The sequence below is a fragment of the Phycodurus eques genome, chromosome 2 (genome assembly GCF_024500275.1).
Source record: "Phycodurus eques isolate BA_2022a chromosome 2, UOR_Pequ_1.1, whole genome shotgun sequence".
In the NCBI taxonomy this organism is placed as follows: Eukaryota; Metazoa; Chordata; class Actinopteri; order Syngnathiformes; family Syngnathidae; genus Phycodurus; species Phycodurus eques.
The window spans coordinates 35,926,055-35,951,809 of record NC_084526.1 but is presented as its reverse complement, the minus strand read 5'-3'; the positions used below and the strand labels follow the sequence as shown (position 1 = coordinate 35,951,809).

At 41.2% G+C, this 25,755-nt stretch overlaps 1 protein-coding gene across 1 annotated transcript in view; it reads left to right on the top strand.

Annotated features, from left to right (window-relative positions):
* Positions 1–22,208, top strand: part of igdcc3 (immunoglobulin superfamily, DCC subclass, member 3) — an 83,909-nt gene extending 61,701 nt beyond the window's left edge. Inside the window, exons 7-14 of the mRNA XM_061703080.1 lie at positions 1,978–2,143; positions 16,693–16,940; positions 17,597–17,761; positions 18,349–18,537; positions 19,011–19,115; positions 19,257–19,392; positions 19,500–19,707; positions 21,844–22,208. Of these exons, the coding sequence (XP_061559064.1) occupies positions 1,978–2,143; positions 16,693–16,940; positions 17,597–17,761; positions 18,349–18,537; positions 19,011–19,115; positions 19,257–19,392; positions 19,500–19,707; positions 21,844–21,987 (1,361 nt within the window). The 3' untranslated portion in view covers positions 21,988–22,208. The remainder of the gene's footprint in view (positions 1–1,977; positions 2,144–16,692; positions 16,941–17,596; positions 17,762–18,348; positions 18,538–19,010; positions 19,116–19,256; positions 19,393–19,499; positions 19,708–21,843) is intronic.
* Positions 22,209–25,755: the final 3,547 nt, after the last annotated feature.

Below are 25,755 nucleotides of genomic sequence, written 5' to 3'. Positions count from 1 at the left end.
TATTTAACATGAGTTTGAATGTTTTGAATATTTTTAAACACGACAACATCCTAGTTACAACACTTGTGCAACCCAATTATTTCAGTGGTTTAGTTTTACTGACTCTAAAAAACATTACAACAAAAATTCAATCGAAATGTACAGGTTATAGGTCACATTAATAAAGGAAAACATTTTGTCATGATTTATCTTGGTCTCATTTTTAATACCACAAAAACCTGGCATTTGAACAGGGGTGTGGAAACTTTTTTTTATCTAATGTATGTCCATCCATCCATTTTATATTGTCGTTGTTCTCTTTAGCGTCACAGGTGAGTCTGTCCAAGCTGTATTTTGGGTGAGAGACGGGGTACATCCTGGACTGGTCGCCGGTCAATCTCAGGGCACCTATACATACTGTAAACAACCATTCCCATCACATTTATGGACAATTAGAATTGATAAGTTAACAATCATCAGAGAAACTGATCCAAATTGAACATTCCAAATTTTCTAAATTTTAATTATTTTTTTTTAAAACAAAGTGACCTGAGTATTCCCCTCTTATCTGCTCGTGTTCTGCTAATTAGATTACAAGATGACAGATATATTAAGTATGCAGGGTATTGATATCTAGTTTACATTTTGTATATTTTACTTTGTTTAATTCAACTTCTTCATCTTTAAATTAGATATGTCGTTTACCACAATTTTGTTGGGCTTTGAAAAGGCTTGAGACTGGTTTATTATTGGTAATAATACTATTATCTGACATCTTTACTGATCTACACCTGAAAAAGTAAAATGTTATGGGTTAACAAAGATAACATAAAAAATAAATAAATCACTCCAACATCTGCCCTGCCTGAAAATTTTTTTCTCCATCCCTTTGTGAGTCATCAGGTTACTAATTGTTTCATGCAGATGAATAGGTGGGCAATGCCATATTTGATTTTCCACATTTCATTTCACACCAAGGTCACTGGAAGTGTGTATGATATTTTTCTAAAAAGATTCCATAAGAAAGGCGGCACAGTGGCCGACTGGTTAGAACGTCTGCCTCACAGTTCTGAGGACCAGGGTTCAATCCCCGGCCCCGCCTGTGTGGAGTTTGCATGTTCTCCCCGTGCCTACGTGGGTTTTCTCCGGGCTTTCCGGTTTCCTCCCACATCCCAAAAACATACATGGTACATGCCCAAAAACATGCATAGGTTAATTGACAACTCTAAATTGCCCGTAGGTGTGACTGTGAGTGCGAATGGTTGTTTGTTTGTATGTGCCCTGCGATTGGCTGGCAGCCAGTTGAGGGTGTACCCCGCCTCCTGCCCGATGATAGCTGGGATAGGCTCCCGAACGCCCGAGACCCTAGTGAGGAGAAGCGGATCAGAAAATGGATGGATGGATGGATGGATGACCATGAGGCATTATTCCAACAAAGTGCTCTGCAACCTTCTATCTTCTGGTGTGACTGTGAGATACAGTACCATCAAAACACACTTTATTAATAAATATCGGCATAAATAATTCAGCGCAATAGTTCTAATCACCATTTCACACAGTGAAGGAGTCAGCTTGAATTAAAGCGACAACCAAATTAAAATTTAAGCATATGTAACAGTAATGACTTACTGTGATTTAAAGTATCCATAAAGTCCATGCCTCGCTCCATATGAATAAAATCACCTCTAATTGACTATGGGACGAGACATATGATGAAACTGAAGTTTACTTCCATGTGTTTTAGTATTTTAAAGCACATTAGGGCTAAAGAAATGCTCTCTTGCTTGCCTCTATGTGTCTCTGTTATTTCCCTGTTTGAACATTAATACGACATCTTAGAATTATGCTAACTCACACCATATTACAACGGCAAGACAGCATTCGGATAAAATTGCTAGTTTGACACCCTTGTATACCATAGTATTCTGCCCTTACAAGCTTTTTGGTTTCTCAAGTTTGGTGAGACTGTTCTGTTTGACATTAGCGTCATGTTTTCAGCTCCTGCAGAGTTTATTCAACCTCCGCAGTCTATTGCTCGACCTGTGGGGACCACAGCTATGTTCACCTGCCAAGCCCAGGGTGAGCCTGAGCCCCAGCTCACTTGGCTGAAGAACGGCCAGATCCTGGAGCCTGGTGGCCACGTCAAACTCAGAAGCAACAACAGGTGAAGTAAAAATAAATAAATAAATACACAGTTTTCCTATTTCATGGAACAAAATGCTCATGCATGTGTTGAATAAAGACAAATAATGGGGTCTTGCAGTTTAATGTAGCGTTTTCGATGTGTTACCTCTCCCCGGGAGATTGGATTTCATCTGTTTGGGTTTGTTTGTGCGCTATCTCCTGGGCAGGTATTCTGCCATGAATAACTACTTTGGCAATAGTCCATATGTTAACAATGTCATAAAATGGGTCATTGATAATTACAACCCAAAAAGTAAAAAGTGTAAAAAAAAAACACAAAAAAAACACACATTTCTGTTTTTTTGTTTTGTTTTGTCTTGTTTTGTTTTTTTGCTTTTTTACGATTCCAGCGTATGTGACAAATGCTAGTTTGAAACTGTAATCAGAAGTGCCACCAGAGATTTGGGGGCCTTTTAGAAGAAAAAAAAAACACTTCTGGCTCATGTTCAGATCCTTATACTGTATACTTTTTCCCTGATGAGTTTATAATTCATTTTGTTTATGTACAAAAACAATTCTTGGAGGTCACCATCAGTGTAGTGGTTCAGTCGCCTGACTTCCAAGCTGGCAATGTGGGTTCAGTTCCCACTCCTTAACAGCGTGACTGCTAATGTACGTAAATTGTTTTCTATTTCTTTATGTGTCATGCAATTGACAGAATCAGAATCATCATCTTTATTTGTCGGGAACACATGCACGCAAAATTGTTCCTCTGCATATGACCAATTACATCAATGGACATAGCAAACACACACACTTGTTAGGGGCACACACTTGAGCAGGGGGCTACTTAAGCGCCCGGGGTATCGGTGTCTTGCTCAAAGGCACCACAACCGTGTGTACGGGATATATACATATATTTACATACACACACACAGCAGCTGAAATAAATATTTAACACGTCACCATTTCTCTCACTTAATATATTTCCAAAGGTGCTATTCACATGAAAATGTCACCAGATGTTTGGAACAACCCAAGTAATCCATACATACAAAGGAAGTGCAACAAATAAGCCCAGAAATTAAGTTGTGTGTAATAATTCGACCTTGAGTTTCAGTTCTTGCACTCTGTGCATTACTCAGTTTTCCTTGTGACAACAGTACCTACTAATTCAAGAACCAAGCGGAGGAGTTCAAGTACCTTGGGGTCTTGTTCACAAGTGAGGGAAGAATGGAACGAGAGATCGACAGGCGAATCGGTGCCCCGTCTGCAGTGATGCGGACTTTGTATCGGTCCGTTGTGGTTAAGAAGGAGTTAAGCCGAAAGGCAAAGCTCTCGATTCTACGTTCTCGTTAAGCTCTCGATGTACGTTCTTACCCTCACCTATGGTCACGAGCTGTGGGTCGTGACTGAAAGAACAAGATCCCGGATACAAGCGGCCGAAATGAGTTTCCTCCGCAGGGTGTCCGGGCTCTCCCTTAGAGATAAGGTGAGAAGCTCGGTCATTCGGGAGGATCTCAGACTAGAGCCACTGCTCCTCCACATCAAGAGGAACCAGATGAGGTGGCTGGGGCATCTGATTCCGATCCCTCCCGGACGCCTCCCCGGTGAGGTGTTCTGGGCACGTCCCACCGGGAGGAGACCCCGGGGAAGACCCAGGACACGCTGGAGAGACTACGTCTTTCAGCTGGCCTGGGAACGCCTCTGCCTCACAGTTCTCAGGATCCAGGTTGAAATCCGGCCTTTTTATGTGACCTTCGATTGGCTGGCGACCAGTTCAGGGTGTACCCCACCTCTCGCCCAAAGATAGCTGGGATAGGCTCCAGCATGCCCGCAACCCTAGTGAGGACAAGCGGTACGGAAAATGGATGGCTGGATGGATGGGGGGCAGTTGGAGTAGTGTTGTCATTCATGAACAACTTGTTCAAACAAACAGATCTTTTGAGTGAACGTACTGAACAGAACACTTTATGACCAGATTCATTCTTTTCTTAGTTTAGTTGAGCTCAACTGTGAGCCTGTGGCGCACAAGAGTGTTCCCTGCAAATGGCGCCACTCACAGACGGCGACGGTGATTGAGTGCACGCAGGCCTAGCGGGCTTTGTGGGGCTTTGGCGTCTCGGTCTTGCTGCAGCTTCAGCTACAGCAGCTACAACGGTCTGTCAAAATGTCTTTATGTGAAACCAGACAGTGGTGCCAAAAAAACTGGGAAACTGCTGCCCTAGAGAACTGTGCCAAATCAGCAGATCGCACGGTCCCATACTTAAGGCGGTGCTAGATTGAATAGCGTCGTTGGCAACCCCCCAACCTCCACCCCTGCCTACTGGCAGTGTGGGCTGGCACAACCACCGTCCTCCCCCATAGATTACAAATAAATAATGTGAAAATGACCTCACTGGATTATTAAAAATGAGCACCAAGCAACAATTTCTGGTACTCATTTGAGAACCCGACAAAAATTGTTTTAGTATATAAATACAATCTCTATTGTGTTAGCGGCTAGTGAGCTAAGCTAAGCTAGTGATCTTGAAAGGTTTCAAAGTGACGGGGAGTGCCACGGGTCAAACACACGCATCCTTGTTGATAATTTCACGCTTGCCGTCTTCTCATCTGCCATCCAACAGACGGACCAACGTCTTAAATGTCAATAAAAGTGCTTAGAAAACAACACGTGCATGCACGCGCGCGCGCCCACACACACGCACACGCACGCACACACTGTGGTGTCTCGTCGAACGAATAGGGAGATTATGGAAAGGAGTGACTATGTGGAGCGCGGAAAAGGAAACAAGCAAGAGACAAACAAGAAAGTAGCAACAGTGGTAACTGCTGTGTGCAAACTGAAAAATAAAGCAAAGCAAAATTACATGCAGTATCCTACGATATGTCAGGTTATAATGTTTTTTCTGTCGCTTTAAGCAGACAGAGGACTGTAAAAGTGCTTCTGGAACCAGGATGAAGGCACTGCATTTGCTTGTGTACCTTGGAGAGTGACATATTGAACGGGAGAGTTGATAATTTTTTTAAATTCAGAAACAACCGTTTCTCGACAGTTTTTTTGTTTTATGTGACTCATTCAAGAACAGAATTATATACATTGGGGGACATTAATGTTTCCTCTCCCAGTAAGGTGTTGTTTATTGTACTCGACTTCCTTGGAACACAATAATAAAATAAGAAACAGTGGAAACTGCAATTGGCTGGCAACCGGTTCAGGGTGTACCCCGCCTCCTGACCGATGATAGCCGGGATAGGCTCCAGCACTCCCGCGACCCTTGTCAGGATAAGCGGCTCAGAAAATGGATGGATGGATGGATGGAAACGGTGGAAAATACAGTTCTTGATAAACAAACCTAATTAATACGTCTGAAGTAATGATAATTATCCTGCGCGGTCCTGCCTGAGGTTCGAACACACGTGACCACTGAGTGACCTCTGGCACATTGAGAGCTATAATCTGTTACAGACCACTGTCTGAGCTATCTCCAAACTCAATAAATACAATAAACTCGCCAAACTAGTAGCCTATACAAACTATAATATATTTACTATGTATAGTATTGTATCTATTGTGTATGTACATAGTATTGTATATATTTTATCATCTTGCACAGGATAGAGGCTTAAATAACACTTCTTTTACGGGTGCATAGCTTAATAAAGCTATGTAATATTTGGGACATCAAAGAATCCTATTTGGCATTGCCTGCTTGTGATAAATCCCTGTGGGTGGCATTTCTCGATCGGTTTGGTGGTTTTTACACTGCCTGATTTAATGCTTGTCTTTGTGTGCGTAAACCGTATTGGCTAAATGTTGGATGCTTTCCCATGGTGGTCCCCTTGAGTGCAATGAGTGTTGTAGAACCATGTTTTCACACAATAAAGTCCACATGCTGCAATGACTGTTTTAGTGGCTTACGGGATATGGCATTTCAAATGCATCTCAAAGATAATTTAGATGATTAATTGCACTGTGTACCAACTTGTACCCACCTGCCTTTAATTATAATGTATTTGTATTAACTGCATGGTAGAGCATGTGGTTAACATTTAGTGGCAGAGATGTTCTGGTTCGCATCTCTTCTTGGGGAGTTTGTGTGTTGTGTGCTTGCCCGTTTTATCATAGACGTACGGCTTCCTAACAAAATCCAAATGTTATGTGAAGGCTCTGAATTGCCTTTCGATGTGAATCTGAGTCTGAATGGTTATTTGTCTATATGTGCCACCAGTGATCACCCTCTTACCCGAAGTCGGCTGGGATAGGGCCCAGCTCACCCAGAACAGGATAAGCTGTACAATATCAATGAGCACATGAGCCGTAATATTGACTTCACTCAAAGTGGAACTTAATATATAATATATATAAAATAAAATAAAAGTAGGGGGCACGGTGGACGACTGGTTAGAGCGTCTGCCTCACAGTTCTGAGGACCGGGGTTCAATCCCCGGCCCTGCCTGTGTGGAGTTTGCATGTTCTCCCCGTGCCTGCGTGGGTTTTCTCCGGGCACTCCGGTTTCCTCCCACATCCCAAAAACATGCATGCTAGGTTAATTGACGACTCTAAATTGCCCTTAGGTATGAATGTGAGTGCGAATGGTTGTTTGTTTATGTGTGCCCTGCGATTGGCTGGCAACCAGTTCAGTTGTGTACCCCGCCTCCTGCCCGAAGATAGCTGGGATAGGCTCGAGCACTCCCGCGACCCTTGTGAGAATAAGCGGCTCAGAAAATGGATGGATGGATGGATGGATAAATAAAAGTAATTAATTATAGATTGTGACAAAGTTTTTTGTGTACTACAAGAGAAAACATAACTGTTGTCAACATCTCTCAATGTTTCATAGATCTACCACATGCTTTTCTGTACATTCTGTAACACATGACTCCATGCAGAATTAAAATTTTCCTGTTGGAACATTCAACAGGAAAACCACTACTCCTCGCTTTATTATTCAGAAGTAAGAAGTAGGAAGTAAGTGTATTGCATATGCATAAAAAAGATCAATAGCTGCAGTTGTAGTGTGGCAAGTACATTGAGCAGACACGACCATGCACTGATCTACTCCCACTTGCTTCCTCCATCCTATACTTTATTAGTTAGGGAGAAGAAAAAGAGGAGAGGGAGAAAACAAATGAGAGACCGTGCTTTATTGTGTGTGTGTGTGGGGGGGGGGGGGGGGGGTGTCATTGAAAAGCAAAATGGTAAGTGCGCAAAGTGAGCAAATGAAAAGATAAAGTGGGCATTGTCAGAACACCGAAGTGTTTCCACTTGCCACTACAGTATTAGTGTATGTATGACCTGCGATAATGTGGGTGTCACGCTTCACAAACTATTCTTTGATTGCTGAGGGGACCAAGCTTCATTTTTTAATCTGCCATTAGCTAATTAGCTCATAAACTCTGCTAGTCGACCATGAAAAGCTTTCTGCCATTTAGAGTAAATTTGCATCTTTAAAATTTCCAGTGTGCTGTTGTGGTACAAATAGGCATTGTAACTTGGCTAATGAGAACGTTAAAATAATGATAACAAAATGTTTTACCATCCAGGAAATGTCAAGTTCTTATGGGTCATTGGAGAGAATTTCAAAAGAAATATTTTTATCGCGAGGATATACAGAGTAAATATTTTATTTGTGAGTGTGCTACAGTGAGAAAAAGCTTTGTGTGTGTCAGTACACACTTTTTAATGCCCATTACCCCCACCTGCAAGACTGGAGAGAAATGGTATCACAAAGGATTTAATGATCACAACAACTCAGGCGTGTTTAAGAATGGCAGAGGTAGAGTTGCATTCTGTTTTCTACTTTATTCAAATGAATTAAACAGTATACAAACTCTGTACTCGTATTCTGCTTATTCTACATTTTCTGCGTATCCTACCCACTATATTTTTTAACTTTGTTGTGACAGGGGTAATACATAAAGTATTTGCATGGGGCTGCATAGGCACAAAGAGATGTCCCCTCCCCCCCAAAAAAGCAAAACACAACTTAAATCAGAAATGGCAATAATGTAAGCTGGATAATGAAAGTTTCATGTCTTTTCAAAAAAAAATATCCATCATGATTTTGTTGTAATGAGCAATTTTTGCATTCAAAAACACATTGTAATATACAGTGGGTACGGAAAGTTTTTCACTCTTTGTTATATTGCAGCCATTTGTTAAAATAATTTAAGTTCATTTTTCCCTCATTAATGTACACACAGCACCCCATATTGATAGAAAAAAAACATAATTGTTGAAATCTTTGCTGATTTTGCTGAAGAAAAACTGAAATATCACACAGCCATAAGTATTCAGACCCTTTGTTGTGACACTCATATATTTAACTCAGGTGCTGTCCATTTCTTCTGATCATCCTTAAAATGGTTCTACACCTTCATTGGAGTCCAGCTGTGTTTGATTATGCTTATTGGACTTGTTTAGGAAAGCCACACCCCTGTCTATATAAGACCTTACAGTTCACAGTGCATGTCAGAGCAAATGAGAATCATGAGGTCAAAGGAACTGCCTGAAGAGCTCAGAGACAGAATTGTGGCAAGGCACAAATCTGGCCAAGGTTACAAAAACTGAGCAATTGGGGGAGAAGAGCCTTGGTGAGAACGGTAAAGAAGAACCCAAAGATCACTGTGGCTGAGCTCCAGAGATGCAGTCGGGAGATGGGAGAAAGTTCTAGAAAGTCAACCATCACTGGAGCCCTCCACCAGTCGGGGCTTTATGGCAGAGTGGCCCGACGGAAGCCTCCCCTCAGTACAAGATACATGAAAGCCTGCATGGAGTTTGCTAAAAAACACATGAATGACTCCAAGATGGTGAGAAATAAGATTCTCTGGTCTGATGAGACCAAGATAGAAATTGTTGGCCTTAATTCCAAGTGGCATGTGTGGAGAAAACCACGCACTGCTCATCACCTGTCCAATACAGTCCCAACAGTGAAGCATGGTGGTGGCAGCATCATGCTGTGAAGGCGTTTTTCAGCTGCAGGGAAAGGGAGACTGGTTGCGATCGAAGAAAAGATGAATCCGGCCAAGTACAGGGATATCCTGGATGAAAACCTTCTCCAGAGTGTTCAGGACCTCAGACTGGGCCAAAGGCTCACCTTCCAACAATACAATGACCCTAAACACACAACTAAAATACCAAACGAGTGGCTTCAGAACAACTCCGTGGCTGTTTTTGAATGGTCCAGCCAGAGCCCTGACTTAAACCCAATTGAGCATCTCTGGAGAGACCTGAAAATAGCTGTCCACCAACGTTCACCATCCAACCAAACAGAACTGGAGAGGAACTGCAAGGAATGGCAAAGGATCCCCAAATCCAGGAGTGAAAAATCATCATCATTCCCAAAAAGACTCATGGCTGTATTAGCTCAAAAGGGTGCCTTTACTAAATACTGAGCAAAGGGTCTGAATACTTATCCCAAATTATGAAGATGAAACTGTTCTAAAGTCAGTGTTCTTTTATGTTCAAAAGTGCAACAATGACTCTCATCTTTTCAAAATGTCAGACAAACCAATAGATTGCACGACAAGGACAAGGAAAGGAAAAATATGTCATGTTTGAGACTACAGCAGAATGGCACATGACCAGAGAGAGCCAATCACATACATCGAGTTTAGAAGGAGGAAATCGTGTGGGGAAAAACGTTTGAGCTTTTGCGGCTATTTTTCAAATGTAACTAAAATAGTAATTTTTGAAATTGCCAAAAGCAACGGTAAATATAATTATACACTTTCTCCCAGTAATGGATTACAATTACATCATTTTTTAAATTAAATTACATAACCTCATTACATTAAATTAGTTACTCCCCAACACTGTTTGTAAGTGTATTAATTTTTAACATTTTTGGATGGCCAGTGATTTCAGATTACAACAGCGTGTTCCTTTCAGATCACTGGGAGTTTTACCTGAAGCTCAAACAGCCTGTGTTACGTGGATTGCTTTTATTGCTGTGTAGCAGAGTGGCAGAGTCGATGGGAAATCATGGCGCTCGTCATTTTACTTCCGGAACCAAGCCAAAACAAAAGTAATCATATGTAAATTGTATTCAACTGCTCTGGGCAGGACGATGCCTCTGTTCTCATATATAGAGTATTTTGGTGTTATGACAGGTAAGCCTGAATATACTGTGAGTGCAACAGACTCATTTCAATTAATGTATGGTTCGTATGGGGGTGTGTGTTTGTGCGACAATACACATTCTGCAATGTTACACCCTTCAGCCCCCCATCTCTCATGACCTTCAAGAGGAAATTGGACAAGGATAGGAAGGGGAATCGATTGTATAATTCATTCACGCGCACACACACACACGCACACACGAACAAACACGGATACATGCACGCACGCAGATTAATCAAAAAGCGAGAGAGCATGTATGTACACAAATAACTCAGCAGTGCCATTATTCATTGTGCACATACCTAAACATAAAAATTCACAGATGTAATGGCTGTAATGTCAGCTCAGACTTGGTTAGCTGCTTACCTGTATGTAAATGGACATGGCCACTCAGGTGAAGCTGTTTGTTCTTACATCTTGACTGATGACACACACATACCTGTACATGCACATACACTTGAGATGAAGACTAGTTCTGGGCGATATGGCCTAAATTTGTTACCACAATTCTTTTCCCCCTAATGTTGATATTCGATATACTGTATATTGTATTGAAGTTTATAAATGTATAAAACCGGACCACAACAAATTGATTTACATTATAAAGTCAAAGGTTTATCTAACAATTATGAACATCACAAAGAAATTAATTATTTTTCCCTGCAGGTATTTCAAAATATAATAATCTCAGAATTAGTGATGTACTGAAATGAAAATTCTTGACCAAAACAAAACAAAAAAAAATGGGGAAACCCAAGGCCAAAAACAGAAACACCGGTAGAAATTATTAAGTCGATTGTTAGTATAATTGCATTTAGGCCTATGACTGCGGAGCTGCCAGCCTGTAGAACTTCAACAATTTGTCTGAATTTCAATATTTTTAAAAATTATGTCAAGAATATTACCGACGGAGAGTTATTGCAGTATATTATGTAATCCATCCATCCATTTTCAACACCGCTTTTCCTGGTTAGGGTTGCAGGGCGCTGGAGCCTATCCCAGCTGATTCTGGGCGAAAGGCAGACTACACCCTGAACTGGTCACCAGTCAGTCGCAGGGCACATATAGACACGGACAACCATTCGCACTCACATTCACGCCGTCACTGAGTGGGAACTGAACCCACGCTGCCCGTACAAAAGTCAGGCAAGTGTGCCACTTACACCATCAGTGACAGTATATTATGTAATAGGATAAAATAATTCTGCATACTATTCAGTTGCACAACATTATCATTACTTTATAATCGTAAATACATTTAGTTACTTTAATCTACTTATTGCATCAACCTTGTAATGGCGGACACATTTGCTGCCAGATGTCGTCTGTTGCATGCTATTTTACAAATAGCAGTGGTAGTGGGTTTTCATTAAAGACAGTATTGGGACACGGAGCTGTATATCCAAGAACATAACCTGTAGCACCACTCTATAGTTTGGCTCAATTATAGGTGTTCATCGCTTAACCCTTATGTGGCAGCAATGCACTTAAACATGTCTAGTCTGCCGGAAATCAAGAAGAAGAAGAGACGAAGAAGAAGCGTGGCGTCATGTCAAATGAATACTGTGCGGTGATCTGTAAAGAAAGTCATTAAAAAATTAAATACAAGACCGATTCTTGAGAATACCCCACGAACCAAATCCGACTGTAGGTAGTTCAGACAGCGACGGCCGGCCCACTGTGAAACTATTTCGTGATTGCACCAGCTGGTGATTGCACCAGCAATGAAGCTAGTTGCTAATGCTAAGATAAACAACCGGTGAAGCACTTTCTATCTTGTCCCTGATCGGCAAACTACTATCTTATCTTATCTTCCTACCCCGTTCACGAAGTGAACACAAAAACACATGCGCTTTAACTGCCACCACGATGGCCCACGCCGTTGTTTTGCCGAGGTTACAGGAACGGCACATAGAGTCGCAGCTCTCTTTAGCATGATAGATGCATCACACTTGATAACGTGCTTTATCTTCAAGTGATTTTACACGGATATGCCTGTCAACATCTTTCATACACAGACGACAGTTGTTTCCAAATGATAGACGTTACGTGCCCTTTTTTCGGACAATTCTGGCTCACGAGTCATTAGTGTCTTCTCTTCCATATTGCTGCCGCGGAAGTTTCATGGGGCATCGAAATCTCGCGAGGTTTTGAAAAGTATAGAAAATAAAATCTATGATCCTCTTTTTCCATGTCGAGCATTAATAAAATATCGATCAAATTGAGCTTCACGATATATCGCCCAGCACTAATGAAGACAGACTTGTTTCAAGGATGTTTTTTGACTTTTTCATTATAACCATTATTGCATTGCTTTTTGAGAGTTCGACAACTGCACTGTGGTTGTATGACCAACTTTGCAACTGAAATTCTATTGATCCTTGTGGCATTGTGTATGAAGGCTTGATAATGGGAAAGAAGGGAAAACGGTTAAAGAGTGTTTTGGAAGTAAAGGCTATCATTTGAGGTAGTAGGCTTCTTGGCAAACTGCACATTTTTCTAGAAAATACTAGGGTCTTTCTTTTCTTCTTCATTCTTTTTAGTTCACTTTCTTTCACCAAGAGCAGTCTTTTCTTGTTTCTTGCAGCCACACTGCACCCTACAGCTGGCCCTGCATGAATCATAGAGAGCTAGGGCCAGGGCTTTGGCCTTGACCTCTGACCTTGCCTGTAATCAGTCATACCATCAGGCCCTTCCCTCCTCTCAGGCCACAGACAGCTCATTGACCGTCTCCCCTCCACTTTCCCCCACCTTTTCATCCTCTTCATCTCTTTGTCCCTTTCCCTCGTGCTGGATTCAGAATGGCCGTGCTGTTTTTTTTTTTTGCTTTTTGTTTTTTTGATGGGGTGCTGCTCCGAGACAATGGCGAGCAAACACGCCCTCAGAGATGGAACAACAGACCCAAGGCCCCACTGTCAGACACACTGGCCTTATGCATCAATCCGTGAAATGACCTTGAACTGATGGGTAAATGATGGTGTCATCCTGTCAGAAGAGGACAGCCTGGCTTTGGCGCTCATGCAAGCCAAGCAAACATCTCCCTTCCCCCATTCCCCAAATCCCCAAACACTTTGTCTTTCACTCTTTCCATCTGTTTCTTTGCATCTTGGGATACTTTATAGCTAAGAAACTTACAATCAAGATCAGACTATCACCTTTTATAAAAAGTCAATTGCTGTTTCATGTGATATTTGTGACACAATAGGGATTTAGCCATAAGCTCCCCCGATCCCATTCATCCCTCTGGTATTTATTTCCTTGTAGGAAGGAATGTGGTTTACATTTACAGCTGCAGCATGACTAACTAACACCTACTTCAAACAGAAGCACTTTGGGGGGAAATAATCACCACACCCATCAGCTACCACTGATCTTTACAAAGTGTAAAAAAAACAACATAAAAAAAAACACCCAGTTAGCCCAAACAAGATGCCAACATCCAGTAGAAAAGCCAATTTAAATTGCCATCAAATATTTAGCTCCATATTTAAGCATCGAACAAAAAATGAAATAAAATCCGTTTTCACAAAGGACACTTGATCTTACTGAGATGGGTGAATATTTCTGTTGCCCTATTGTGCTGCAAATTCTTCGAAATACTGAATTAATAGCTCTCTGACAGTATGAGTTTACGTGATTTTATTATCATCATAAGAGCAATGTTTAATACGACTGTTGTATTGGGTCTAATTCAGCTTGTGAATGTATTGTTGTAACTAGTGAGTGTTTTAAAAATAAATACAACAACACACACCCCACACTGCAACAAGAAAGACATTTCTATCATCTTTTTCCCCTTGCTTTTCAAATGGGGAGAAGACGGAAAACGCCATTCTGAATGTCAGACAGACCTTTTGCCAACTGATGTGGAATTTCATAAGCATACACGTCGGCAGTATCATTGTGTGTGTGCATGTTTGTGCAAAAATACGGTTGGGCGCTACTGTACCTGCCAAAAACAATTAGTATTTTGATAGGTTTCCTCTGAATTCCCCTCACACTCGCCAAGTGTTTTCTTAATGGTATCAGGTCAGGCTTCCCCAGCGGCCCCTCTCTCATCTATGGCGCCTGGTGAAGTTGCCTGTCTTCAAACACTCCATCTGTTGCTGAAATGAAAGGCTGTCCGAAATGTGATGGCTGAGTAGTGAGTGGCTGGCTGGCGACTGCGGCCACCTCTGGGGTCAGAGGTGAGATTCGCTTAGAGAGGGCGTTAATACAAAAAGCCTCTTTGACCTAATAATTTTCCAGATTGAATCCACTTGGAGGACAGAAGAGTATAATTATGCCTCCAACGCACAGTTTATCCTGAAACTTATAACAGTATGACTGTAATTGTACGTATGTATTTTGAAAAGTAAATGGAATGATTCACCTCTCCATCTTGGCCTGCTCACCAAAAAGAGCACTCCCTTCTTTCCACAAATGTATCCTGACAAACAAAAGTGAAGCTGCTTCCAGGTCAGCAATGCCTGTTGTCCTGAAATACCACTTTCCATATGTCCAATCAAAAAGATCCACAAGATTGCAATTGACGGATTATGCAATCTGACGAAAGCTGCGCTCACGAAATTGCATACCGGTAAGGTGTCGTGAAACTAATTTCCACAGATAAGAAAACCGAAGGCCGTAGGATTTTGCCGCTCTAGTTGAAATGAAATATCTTAATAAATTATTCATTCATTTTTCATACCGCTTATCCTCACTAGAATCGTGGGCATGCTGGAGCCTATCCCAGCTATCTTTGGGCGAGAGGTGGGGTACACCCTGAATTGGTCGCCAGCCAATCGCAGGGCACATATAAACAAGCAACCATTCACACTCCCATTCACACCTAGGGGCAATTTAGAGTCTTCAATCAACCTAACATGCATGTTTTTGGAATGTGGGAGATAACCGAAGTAGCCGGAGAACACCCACGCAGGCACGGGGAGAACATCCGCCTCACAGTTCCTAGGTCCCGGGTTCAAATCCGGCCTCGCCTGTGTGGAGTTTGCACGTTCTCCCTGTGCCTACGTAGGTGTTCTCCGTGTAGTACGGTTTCCTCCCACATTCCAAAAACACACATGGTAAGTTAGTGAAACTCTCTAAATTGCCCGTAGGTGTGAATGTGACTTTGAATGGAAGTTGTGCCCTGCCAGTTCGGGATGTACAGTACCTGCCTCTCGTCCAAAGTCAGCTGAGATGGGTTCCAGCATGCCCACGACCCTAGTGAGGATAAGTGGTTCAGAGGATGGATGGATGAAATATTCAATTACCTGCTCACTTTGTGGTTGGTACCCACCCACTCAACTCAGCTACTACATTTTACAACAATAACTATCTTCATAATTTATGATGTAACAGTGGATTAAATAGTCAAGTTTGCGGTCACTGTTGCCAAAATGTGCTCGAGCGATGTACATAATCTTCAAGTGAATCGAAGGGTTGAGATCACGTTCCCTATTAGTAGGCCAACAATCCAACCCTTGGTGAATTCTGGTTCACAATGATAGCAAGACTTCGAAAGATCCTAACACGACATTGCTAAGAACGCTTACGCTTGGCAACACACAAGTCACTAAACTGGTGATATTGCAGCGGACCAATCAGAGCAAAGCTGTTTTCCATATTTAAATAGGAATAACAGAGATCTAATTAGAGCAAAGTTTATTTACATATCAAGTATTCAGGAGAAATCCGGCCGTCTCAGATGCCAGGCAGAAAAGACCAACTAGAATACCTTGAAAAATGGCATCCTGGGCATTTCCATCCCCAAATTCTTGCAACCCCGATAAAAAGGACTTCAAAGACTATAAAAAAAAAAAAAAAAAAAACATTGATGGAAGGGGACCTTTAAATTACGTGTATTGTGGAAGATCCAAGGCCAAACACAATCCACAGATTGACCTTCAGATGCAATCCACAGCTCTCACCAATACCTTTTTGAGGGCACAAGACTGTTGCGGATGAAAGGATGCAATTATTGCTGGTCAGTCTGCACCTTATCCCCTCATTTGTCCGGGGGTCAAAAGCTTGTCACAAACGATTGTGTTAAGATGTGTTTAAGGACAATATATATGCACGGACAAGTTTGCAATGCCAAAACACATATGACATGCAAAATGTGTTTGTGTTGACGGGCTTGTATGGAGAAAGTTTCTCTGAAAAAAGATTAAGAAAGATTGTGAGAACATATTGGTGAATCAGACCCATTCCAATGTTTTTTATCTTTTAGAAATTAGACACACAATGCATTTGATTTACGCAGCCAAAAATCATGCATGCTGCCTCCTTCAATTAGTGTATCCTTTGTGTAGTAATGTTCTTTGTCACTTGACTAGCACAATTCCTGGAAAATAGAGACTTGATTTTTGTTGGAGAGGTAGTTCGAAGACAAGCACACAACATTTATGTGACGACACATCTGTGAGCTCGTATGTGTTCCTGTTCCGACATCAAGCTCATTTTCTTTCTGCCTCTCACAGCACACTGACGATATACAGCATCAGCCAGGACGACGAGGCCATCTACCAGTGCATTGCTGAGAACAGCGCCGGCTCCACGCAGGCCAGTGCGCGCCTCACGGTGCTCTGGGCTGACGGACTCCCTGGTGTGCCCACCAACGTGCAGGCTAAGGCCCTCTCACCCACCACCATCCAGGTGTCCTGGAGGGAGCCCGATCAGAACACACAAGACATAATCGGTTATGTGCTCCACATACGCAAGACCCCAGGTGAGGATGCAATCAAAGGCCAGAGTGCAAAATGCAAATGACTTGTATGGTTGTTAGTGCATGACTCCTGCCTTGTCAAATTAAGGGTCAATTCAAGGTAGTTGCTGAAAATTCAAACTACTGTGGAAGATGGAGAGTTCATAAAGATACAATACAATAATATTTCATCTGAACATATTGATGATCAAAGCATTTGGCTGCACATATACTAACTATTAGAAGAGTCATACGTTATACCACCTGCTCTTCTCAGTACATCTCCCTCATGTGTAATTAAAGGCCAGAGTCATGAGCCAATCAGGTTGCAGCAATTACACTTCCAGGATGGCATGGCCTGAGGTAGATTGCTGTTACGGACGGGTGTCTCTGGATTAAGAGCAATGAAATGCAATAACACGCCTCCTTTAACGCCCCCTTCTCTAACTTTGGCCACAATTCCTCAGACCATCAAGGCCAAACTAGATTAGCTATTAATTAAGAGCCAACACAACCAGTGAATAGGCAACAACTGTTAATTGATGATAGAAGCCCATGTATATACCTCTCTTGATCTTTTTTCAATATAACATGAATGCAAAATCAGAATCTAACTTCACCCTTATTTCTCTGTGACTTCATCCTCTTTGACCGCATTTCTCTCCATCGCTCGCAATCAGACCCAGTGGAAATGGAGTATGAGGAGGCAGTCAGTAAGGTGATGCTGCAGCAGATCATCCGAGATCTCGAGCCTTCCACGAGTTACACCTTCTACGTCAAAGCCTACACGTCCCGTGGGGCCAGCAAACCATCAGACAGTGCCACAGAGAGCACTCATGGGGAAGGTGAGAGCACAGAACTAAACATGCACTCACACAGACTACACAGAATCTGTTGCACCAGTCACCGAAGCACTGAAATACACAGCAGAGAATGTTTCTTCTTTTATTATGCAAAGGAATAATATTTTGTGTCTGTGGATCCAGACCCAGATCACACAGATGCACACATGCAGGCAAGGAAAAACGATGATGATGATTGGAACGTGAGTGGGACAGTACTGCACCCATGAGCTGAGTTTCTGGGCCTTCAGTGCCTTGCAGCTCTCCGATTGCAGACTAGTATCTCCCAACTGCCAAGTCCCAGTTATCATATTTTTTTCTATTAGTAGGATTTGAATTTTGGACACTGTCCTTACAAACTGAGCTACTATTTAGTGTATGAGGCATAGAAACTTGTCTATACTGTAGACACATTATTTTGAATCTTCTAGCATTTTGTAGTTCTTTCTCAGGCAAAAGAATTTGGCAAAAAAAAAAAAACTGGCCTAAATCAACACACTTTGAAAATATGATTTTAAAAAAGATGGCAATGGCAAACATATCTGCTATTTAAACATGTTTGATGATTTTCTTTTTGTATTGTGTTGCAGTTCCAGCACCTCCCTCCCTCTTCGCCAAAGTTGTGAACAGCAGTGTGGTGCAAGCAATGTGGGAAGCTTCCACCAAGATGGGTCAACACCAAGGCTTCCGACTATATTACAGAAGAGCCCACACAGCAGTGTTCACTGGTCCCATTTTCTTACCACGCAACGCTACCCAGTACAACATTACTCAGCTGGGTGAGATCTTTCATGACTTTCGGGACCTAAAAGATTACTCCTTCAACATATTCATAATATGGTTGATAAGTTAAGGTTTTCACTAAAGAAAATGTGCCACAGTGGACCCTCAGAGGTCAAACACAGTCTTGTGCAACAAGACTGACCTTTAATTTGTTGTGATTTCCTTATTTTTCATCATCTTTACTATTTTCCTTATTCACTGATATTCTCTGAGACCATTCTGAAGGACCAGACTGCTAAAATAAGGCAAAAAAACACTTACTAAGTACATTGTTGGAAGTTAAAAAGGAAGAGACCGGCTCTTGCCAAGTCCTCATATAATCTTGCTCTGGTTTTGTTCAATTTGCTTTGGTGTTAAAAAAAGAAAAAAGAAAAAAAGAAATTTGTTCGACACTCAAAAAATACGTTTCTAACTGTACAATGAGTTTGTAATTTGACTCATGGTGTGAATATTTGTATATTCTATCCAGACCCTTCACTGGTTTATGAGATAAATCTGCTGGCATACAACCAACACGGTGATGGCAATGCCACAATGCGTTTTGTCTCACTTCGAGAGGCATTGGAGAAATCTGGTGATTGCTTTGCGCACACACACACACACACACACACACACACACACACACACACAGCCTCAAACTCTCTTTACTTACTTTTCTGTGATTAAAGCTTTATATCCCTGCATTGTTTGAACATGACATGTCGTGTCTCGCCAGTTCTGGATGCCTCCTGTGACTGTGTGCAAGATGAACAGAGCAAAACATCCACCACAGGCATCATAATTGGCATTCACATTGGAGTCACCTGTATCATCTTCTGCATTCTCTTCCTCGTCTTCAGCTACCGTGGCAGGTGTGTTCACGATAACAACCTGATGATAACCAATGTTAGGCATTAATGTTGGTATGTCATATGTGCAGCTGACTAGTGTTTTAAAGTGAGGTTCTGGTGATCCTCAGGTTGATGATGTGTAAGGAAGTTCAGGCCACCCCCCAGGCAGCACACAGCACAGCACTGGAATCCTCTCCTTCCCAGGAGGGCTATGGGCTGAACACAGCCACCAGAAGAGAGATGAAGGTCAATTGCAGCGCAGGAGGAAACAAAGTGGTTGACAGCAAAGAGCTGGAGAGATTCTTCCCTCAGTCCAACACACAAGACCCACGCATGGTGAGTCCTTCCAGCAGTGCTGCTGCTGGGCTGACGACATGATTTGCATTTGTAAACCCACGTCCTAGAACATAGCAGGGGTGGACTGGGATTAAAAAATAATAATAATAATCGGCCCTGGCATTTTTGGCTTAGACCACCCCTCATAATTAGCATAGTCCAGCAGACTAGTAATTATGTACTGTATGTGTGCATTTTGCATTTTACAATTATTCCACACCCGAATCTAATTATTGTGGTGAGGTGTATATATATATTATGCAGTGTCGCTCTCTTCTCTCTTCTCAACTGCTACCTCGACAGCCCGGTTTGACTAGACACAGAGGGAGAGGTTATTGCAATTTATAAAGTGGTCGATTGAAAACATTAAAAAACTAAATTAAAAATAAAAATATTTCAACTTTCTGGAAAAACTGCCACAATCTAAACCACTGAAACCCTATAGTATGGGACTATTCAACTAAAACTTGCTGTTCCATTTTATTTCATTGGGTTCTATTTATTAAGCGCTATTCAGTATCTTAAGGTTACATTTGATTTTTTTTATCATAATCGGAACTTCTCTGGCTTTATATTTATTTTAAAAGATTATGCATATCTAGTATTTCCACTGCCTTCATGCCACCTTTGTACTAGTCATTTATAGTAGTAACTAGTAAGTATGAAGAAATATAGTTTTGTGACAAAATATAGCACTTTCAGCATATAAACAGCATGTTCCCATAATGTCTGCTTTAAGTCAATAAATTGATTTCTACAATGATTAAGAGGGTTGAATGCCCACTGTTTAAATAAATCTGTCATCCATCACACATGTCCAAGGAACTTGAGTGTCTGTCTGCCTGCTTCTGCACCGATCAGATTTACCAAAATCGCGTTAGATCCCCATGCGAAAACTTGTATGGTATCATATGAGAAGGTGTAAGTTTAGACGGACTTTCTGACACCAAAACTTCACGCCATCACCACCCAGCATGGGGGAGACGGGTCTGCCAACGTGCGGCGAGTCTTGCGCTCACACGAAAATAAAATAGATCCCTTAGTCAACAAATTGTCACATGCGCCGGGTGGATGCCAAATGACACAGCCTTGTTACGTCGGTATATGCCCAGCCTGGTGCAGACCGGTCTGCCAAATTGGAAAAAAAAAACGGCGAGCCTTGTGCTTGCACAAAAATCAAGACACGCACCATTTACACTCTGCCGCACGTTGCGCAGTCTTCGAATATAGAGCCCATAGTGTCATATCACCATCCCTCGCTTGATCAATTCCTTGGTTCTCGTTCAACTTTTTTTTTTTTTTTTTTTTTTTGGGACCATTTTAGGTCAAGTTCCAAGGGTCAACTGTATTTTTGTTGTGTGATAGCAGTAATCTGTCTGAAATTTGCTGGAAACAAATGTATCGTCACAAACCTTCCTCAAGTTGGAGCATATAGAGTGGGTGTCATTTGAAAGAGGCAGAGGCCACCACAGTAAGATACCAAACATTTTTGGGTTAAATCTCATGTAGGACGGCTCAGAGAACCAGCATGTGGAGACATAATGCCGTAAGCCTTTATGTCCTACAGCCACAAACATAATTGATTAAATCCTTTAGAAATGTTATATTTTTTGCACATTTGTGTTAATTCTTATCTCAGCTATACTTGAAGATTATTTTGTGAAAAAATGTAGTTTAAATTTATACTTTCGTCACCCCAACACACAGCTTGGGCTCTGGTACTAGTCCTCTCGAGTGGGGATGGACTATTCCACTCTGGCACAACGCCTCTGACCGCCTTCGAGTGGCCAGATGAGTACTGACCGTTGTTTGTGCCTATGCACCAAACAGCAAAGTACCCACCCTTTTTGGAGTCCTTGGAGGGGGTGAAGAGAGGGAACCTGCTGGGGACTCCCTCATTCTGCTGGGGGACTTCAACGCTCATGTGGGCGATGAAAGTGGGACCTAGAAGGGCGCGACTGGAAGGCCAAAAACTCACACTTGAGTAACTTCTTTTACTCAAATGAGGAGTTTCAGTTCAACAAAACAATGACATGTAAAATAAAATCGTCAATAGAATTGACTGTCAGTGTCAAAGCAAGTTGATGATGGAAATTAACAGTTTTTCTGTCTTTCTTTCTGTACATGGGTTTTCAGGCTGACAGAACCCTCTTGACCTACTCCCCAAATGACACGCAGCTGTCCACAATACCACTGGACGAATTCACTGTCGAGCGGAACACAGAAACACATTTCCAAGAGTCTTCTGCAACACGAACGGCTCAACGGAACCAATGCTAATCAATGAATGAAATGTCTACTCAGATTCTCTCTGACTCAGGTTTTCCTTTTAGTATAGGTGGCATTTTGTGTAGAGATTTTTATTGGTAAGTTAAGAAGTTCTAGAGAGTCTAGAACTGGTTTTGGGCAAGTTGTTTTTCGACAGGCTTACCAGTTAAGTGTTCTTTACGCTCACTGTCTGGTCATTAGTTTATTTTCTGGTGTTCCGCAGCACACAGAAGAGAAGCCCCAAATGTCCTTGTTATACAAAGATGATTTCATTTTTTAAGTTTTTAAATATATATTTACATACATATACTGTATCTTTAGCATCTCTATGACAAAGTGGATATACTGGTCTTATCGCTACTTCTCTGTGGATGTCAAAGATGCCTTCTGCCTGCTCAAACATACCAACGATTCCATCTTGTTGCTCACAGAAGACCTAACCCTTCTTCCAGGGACTCAGTACTGTCTCAGGACCTTTTTTTTTTTTTTTCCCCACCCATTGTGAATTCTGCGCCCTCATACAAGCTCTGGGCATGTGTGAACCTTTTATTCAACAAAAACCTACCTCAGCCGGAATGAATGTGTTGTGGGAATCCTTTAGGGACTTTATCTTCCCCTGTGTTCACACTAACTGTACATACAGATGAACTGATGGGTCAGAATTACAAGATCAGGTGCCGCACTACCTCAGATGTCAAGAATCGTCCCTCCTCTTTGTGCTTGTTAAAGCAAATGAAAAACGAGTATCCAACATAAAGCACTTCCAAATGCTGAAGTTAATGTTCTACCTCAAAATAACATTGTCAATGTTGTCACTGTTGTAGTTGATCTTTGTCTGTTTATTACAAAATGAAAATTGCTTACCTCCTCTGTTTGAAGAATTTGGTGTCTATAGAAAAAAGGTCGTTCAGTACCACATGCAATATATTGTAATGTGCTATGGATTACATTGTTTTAGCCATGCTGTTCCATTTTTAAAGTTTTCATTTTACTATTATTTTTATTTTACATTTTTTTTTTGTAAATCGTTACATCAGTAGAACAAAACACTCAGCAATGAACATAACATTTTCCAGACAATTTACTGCTAAATGTGATATTTAATGCTCAATTAGACAACCGCAAAATGACGCAAATTAGTGACAAATTATGACTGTGTGCGTGTGCGTGTCACTGTAGATGTTGCTTATGTGCAAGTCTGAATTTGTGTTAATTAAAACACAAGCACAAATCTGATTAAACTGCCAAGACATTTTACACTTTTGCTAGCATAGTTCAATATTTGTGTCAGTCATTTACTGAGTCACTTGCTGAGAGTAAGATGAGAAGGTCAATGCCATTTTTTAAATTAGATTGTGAAGAGGAGTAGGTGCTCGTTTCAATGCAGCAGGACATACTGTACTAGGACTTGCATTGATATTAATAGTTAAAATTTCTGTCACCTCTTTTGGTTCCCCAAATAAATCCTGGGAAGGGAATAGCAAAATAAATTGTGTTCTTTTTATGATACTAGGTTGTCTGTCAAACCTAGTACATGACCACATCCATCCATCTATTTCCTATGCCAGTCCTCTTCACCAGGGTCGAGGGTGAACTGGAGCTTATCCCAGCTGACCTCGGTCAAGGGGCAGGGTACGCCCAGGATCCGTAGCCAATCAACCGCAGGATCGCATGTTGCACATAGACAAACAACCTCTCTCACTCACATTCACAACTCTAGGCAGTGATCCTAACTTGTGGTACATGACAAACTAGTCCAGATATGCAAATTTTAAGTTGAAGTGAAATGTCTTTCTATAGCCTCAAAGAGGATACTTCCACGAGCAATACATTTTTTCATCCATTTGACTCAGCATTTATCAGAAGCACTATATCCTTCCGATTATTCTTTTTGAAGACTGAAGTAATTCGCTCATTAGAGAAATGTGTAAAATGTTGGGCTATGCTTTTATCGATGGCCTTTTACATTCAAAAGCAAACTAAAAAGTCGCCAACCTCTAACGTTCACAGCAAAGCGAAAACGTTTCCCCCAAATTCTGAATTATTCTGTATCATTGAATCTTTGGTCTCAGTAAGCTACTCCAACTCCTTGAAAAAAAATCACATTGAAATGATGGCGCTGACGACACGTGAGAGTTGTTGATCATGTTAGCCTACCTTTAAATTCTTCTCGAAACTATCATCGGTGCCCTTCTGTCTTCTCCAAACACTCATATCAGGGCCTCAGGAACACAGTCCTGCGGGATGTCAATGACCACAGACAGAAAGAATTAAATGAAGGAGATCGATGGTCTTCATGAGACAACATTAATCTCTCCACAGTTTTCGGTTGTGTGGCGTCACAGGGTCTCGCTCTGGTATGCATTATGGTTACCTACCTCAGTAGTTTCTGTCCTTTTGTTCAGGTCTTAAGGAGTCATGCAGAGTAAAAACATAAGTACACAAATATACGGTGGATACATATGTAAATATATTCAAATAGTCAGCATTCACTGGATGGTGAACTAGTCAGGATTGCACACAAACAGTATACAAACACAGAAAACATTGAATGCCTCTTTTGTGCACTAATTATTGAAAAAAAGTTCTTGTTCTTGCTTAGCTCCTAGTTGATGTGAATGTGTAACTTTATCAGATGATTTTTTTTTTTTCATATCAAAATTGTTACAATTATTTTTGTCACTGGTGTTTTAATTCACTGTTGACCTTTGAATAAAGCCAACTGTGAAGTGGGTGGCACTTAAAAAGTTTGTTTTTTTGTTTTTTGCTCGCAGTGAGTCATATATACTATTGACACCGCCATTCTCCATATTCATCGCTCATACTTTTGAGAACATCATGTTAGCTACTTAAATGTATTCGCAAAGCATAGGGAATACTATACAGTAGTGTGTGCATTTTTACAATATATTTTAGGTGTGGTAATGTTCCTTAACCCTCATATGTCCATCACAAGTATTCTACATTTCCTTTGTACACAATTGCTTTGTGATATTTACAAACATCCTCCATATTTCTGGTAATCCAAATCTAGTTTTGTCAACATTCTCAATGTTGTATTTTTCCCTTTTGAGTGTGAATTAATCCAATCAAATTCAAAAGGTATTATACCACATGATTCATACAGCTGTAGCGATTATGTATGAAATAAAAATTGTAATTAATTTAGGATAAAGTAATAAGCCGGGAGCGACCGTTGCGTTACTTCCAGTTTATCGTAAAATTCGATTTGATTGTTAAAATCAAACTAATGTCTCAAAGGGCACCACATCAAGTTTTTCAAGTTTAACTTTAGGCGAAATGACGGAAAACCTTTTCAAATCAGTCTCAGAATCTGGAGGTTGCTAAACCCTACGACATTTTGAGTCCTAGTTTACAGAGGTCTACTTAAATTCAGAACACACAAAATACAACCAATGGTAGAATTTTATCAGAATCAGAATCATCTTTATTTGCCAAGTATGTCCAAAACACACAAGGAATTTGTCTCCGGTAGTTGGAGCCGCTCTAGTACAACAAACAGTCAATTTACAGAACACTTTGGAGACATAAAGACATTGACAAAAAACAATTGTGCAATAAGATGCAGAGTCCTCTATGGTATATTTAATGAAACACACAACAACTACAAACAACAAAAAGAAAATAACACTAAGGGTAAACGAAAGAAAGAAAATGAGACCTACGAAAATGGAAAAGAGGACATCATGTGTGTGGTCGCTGGGCTAAACTAAATGAGAAGGCAAAGTTGGGATTTCGTACGAAGCTAGTAATTTCCCC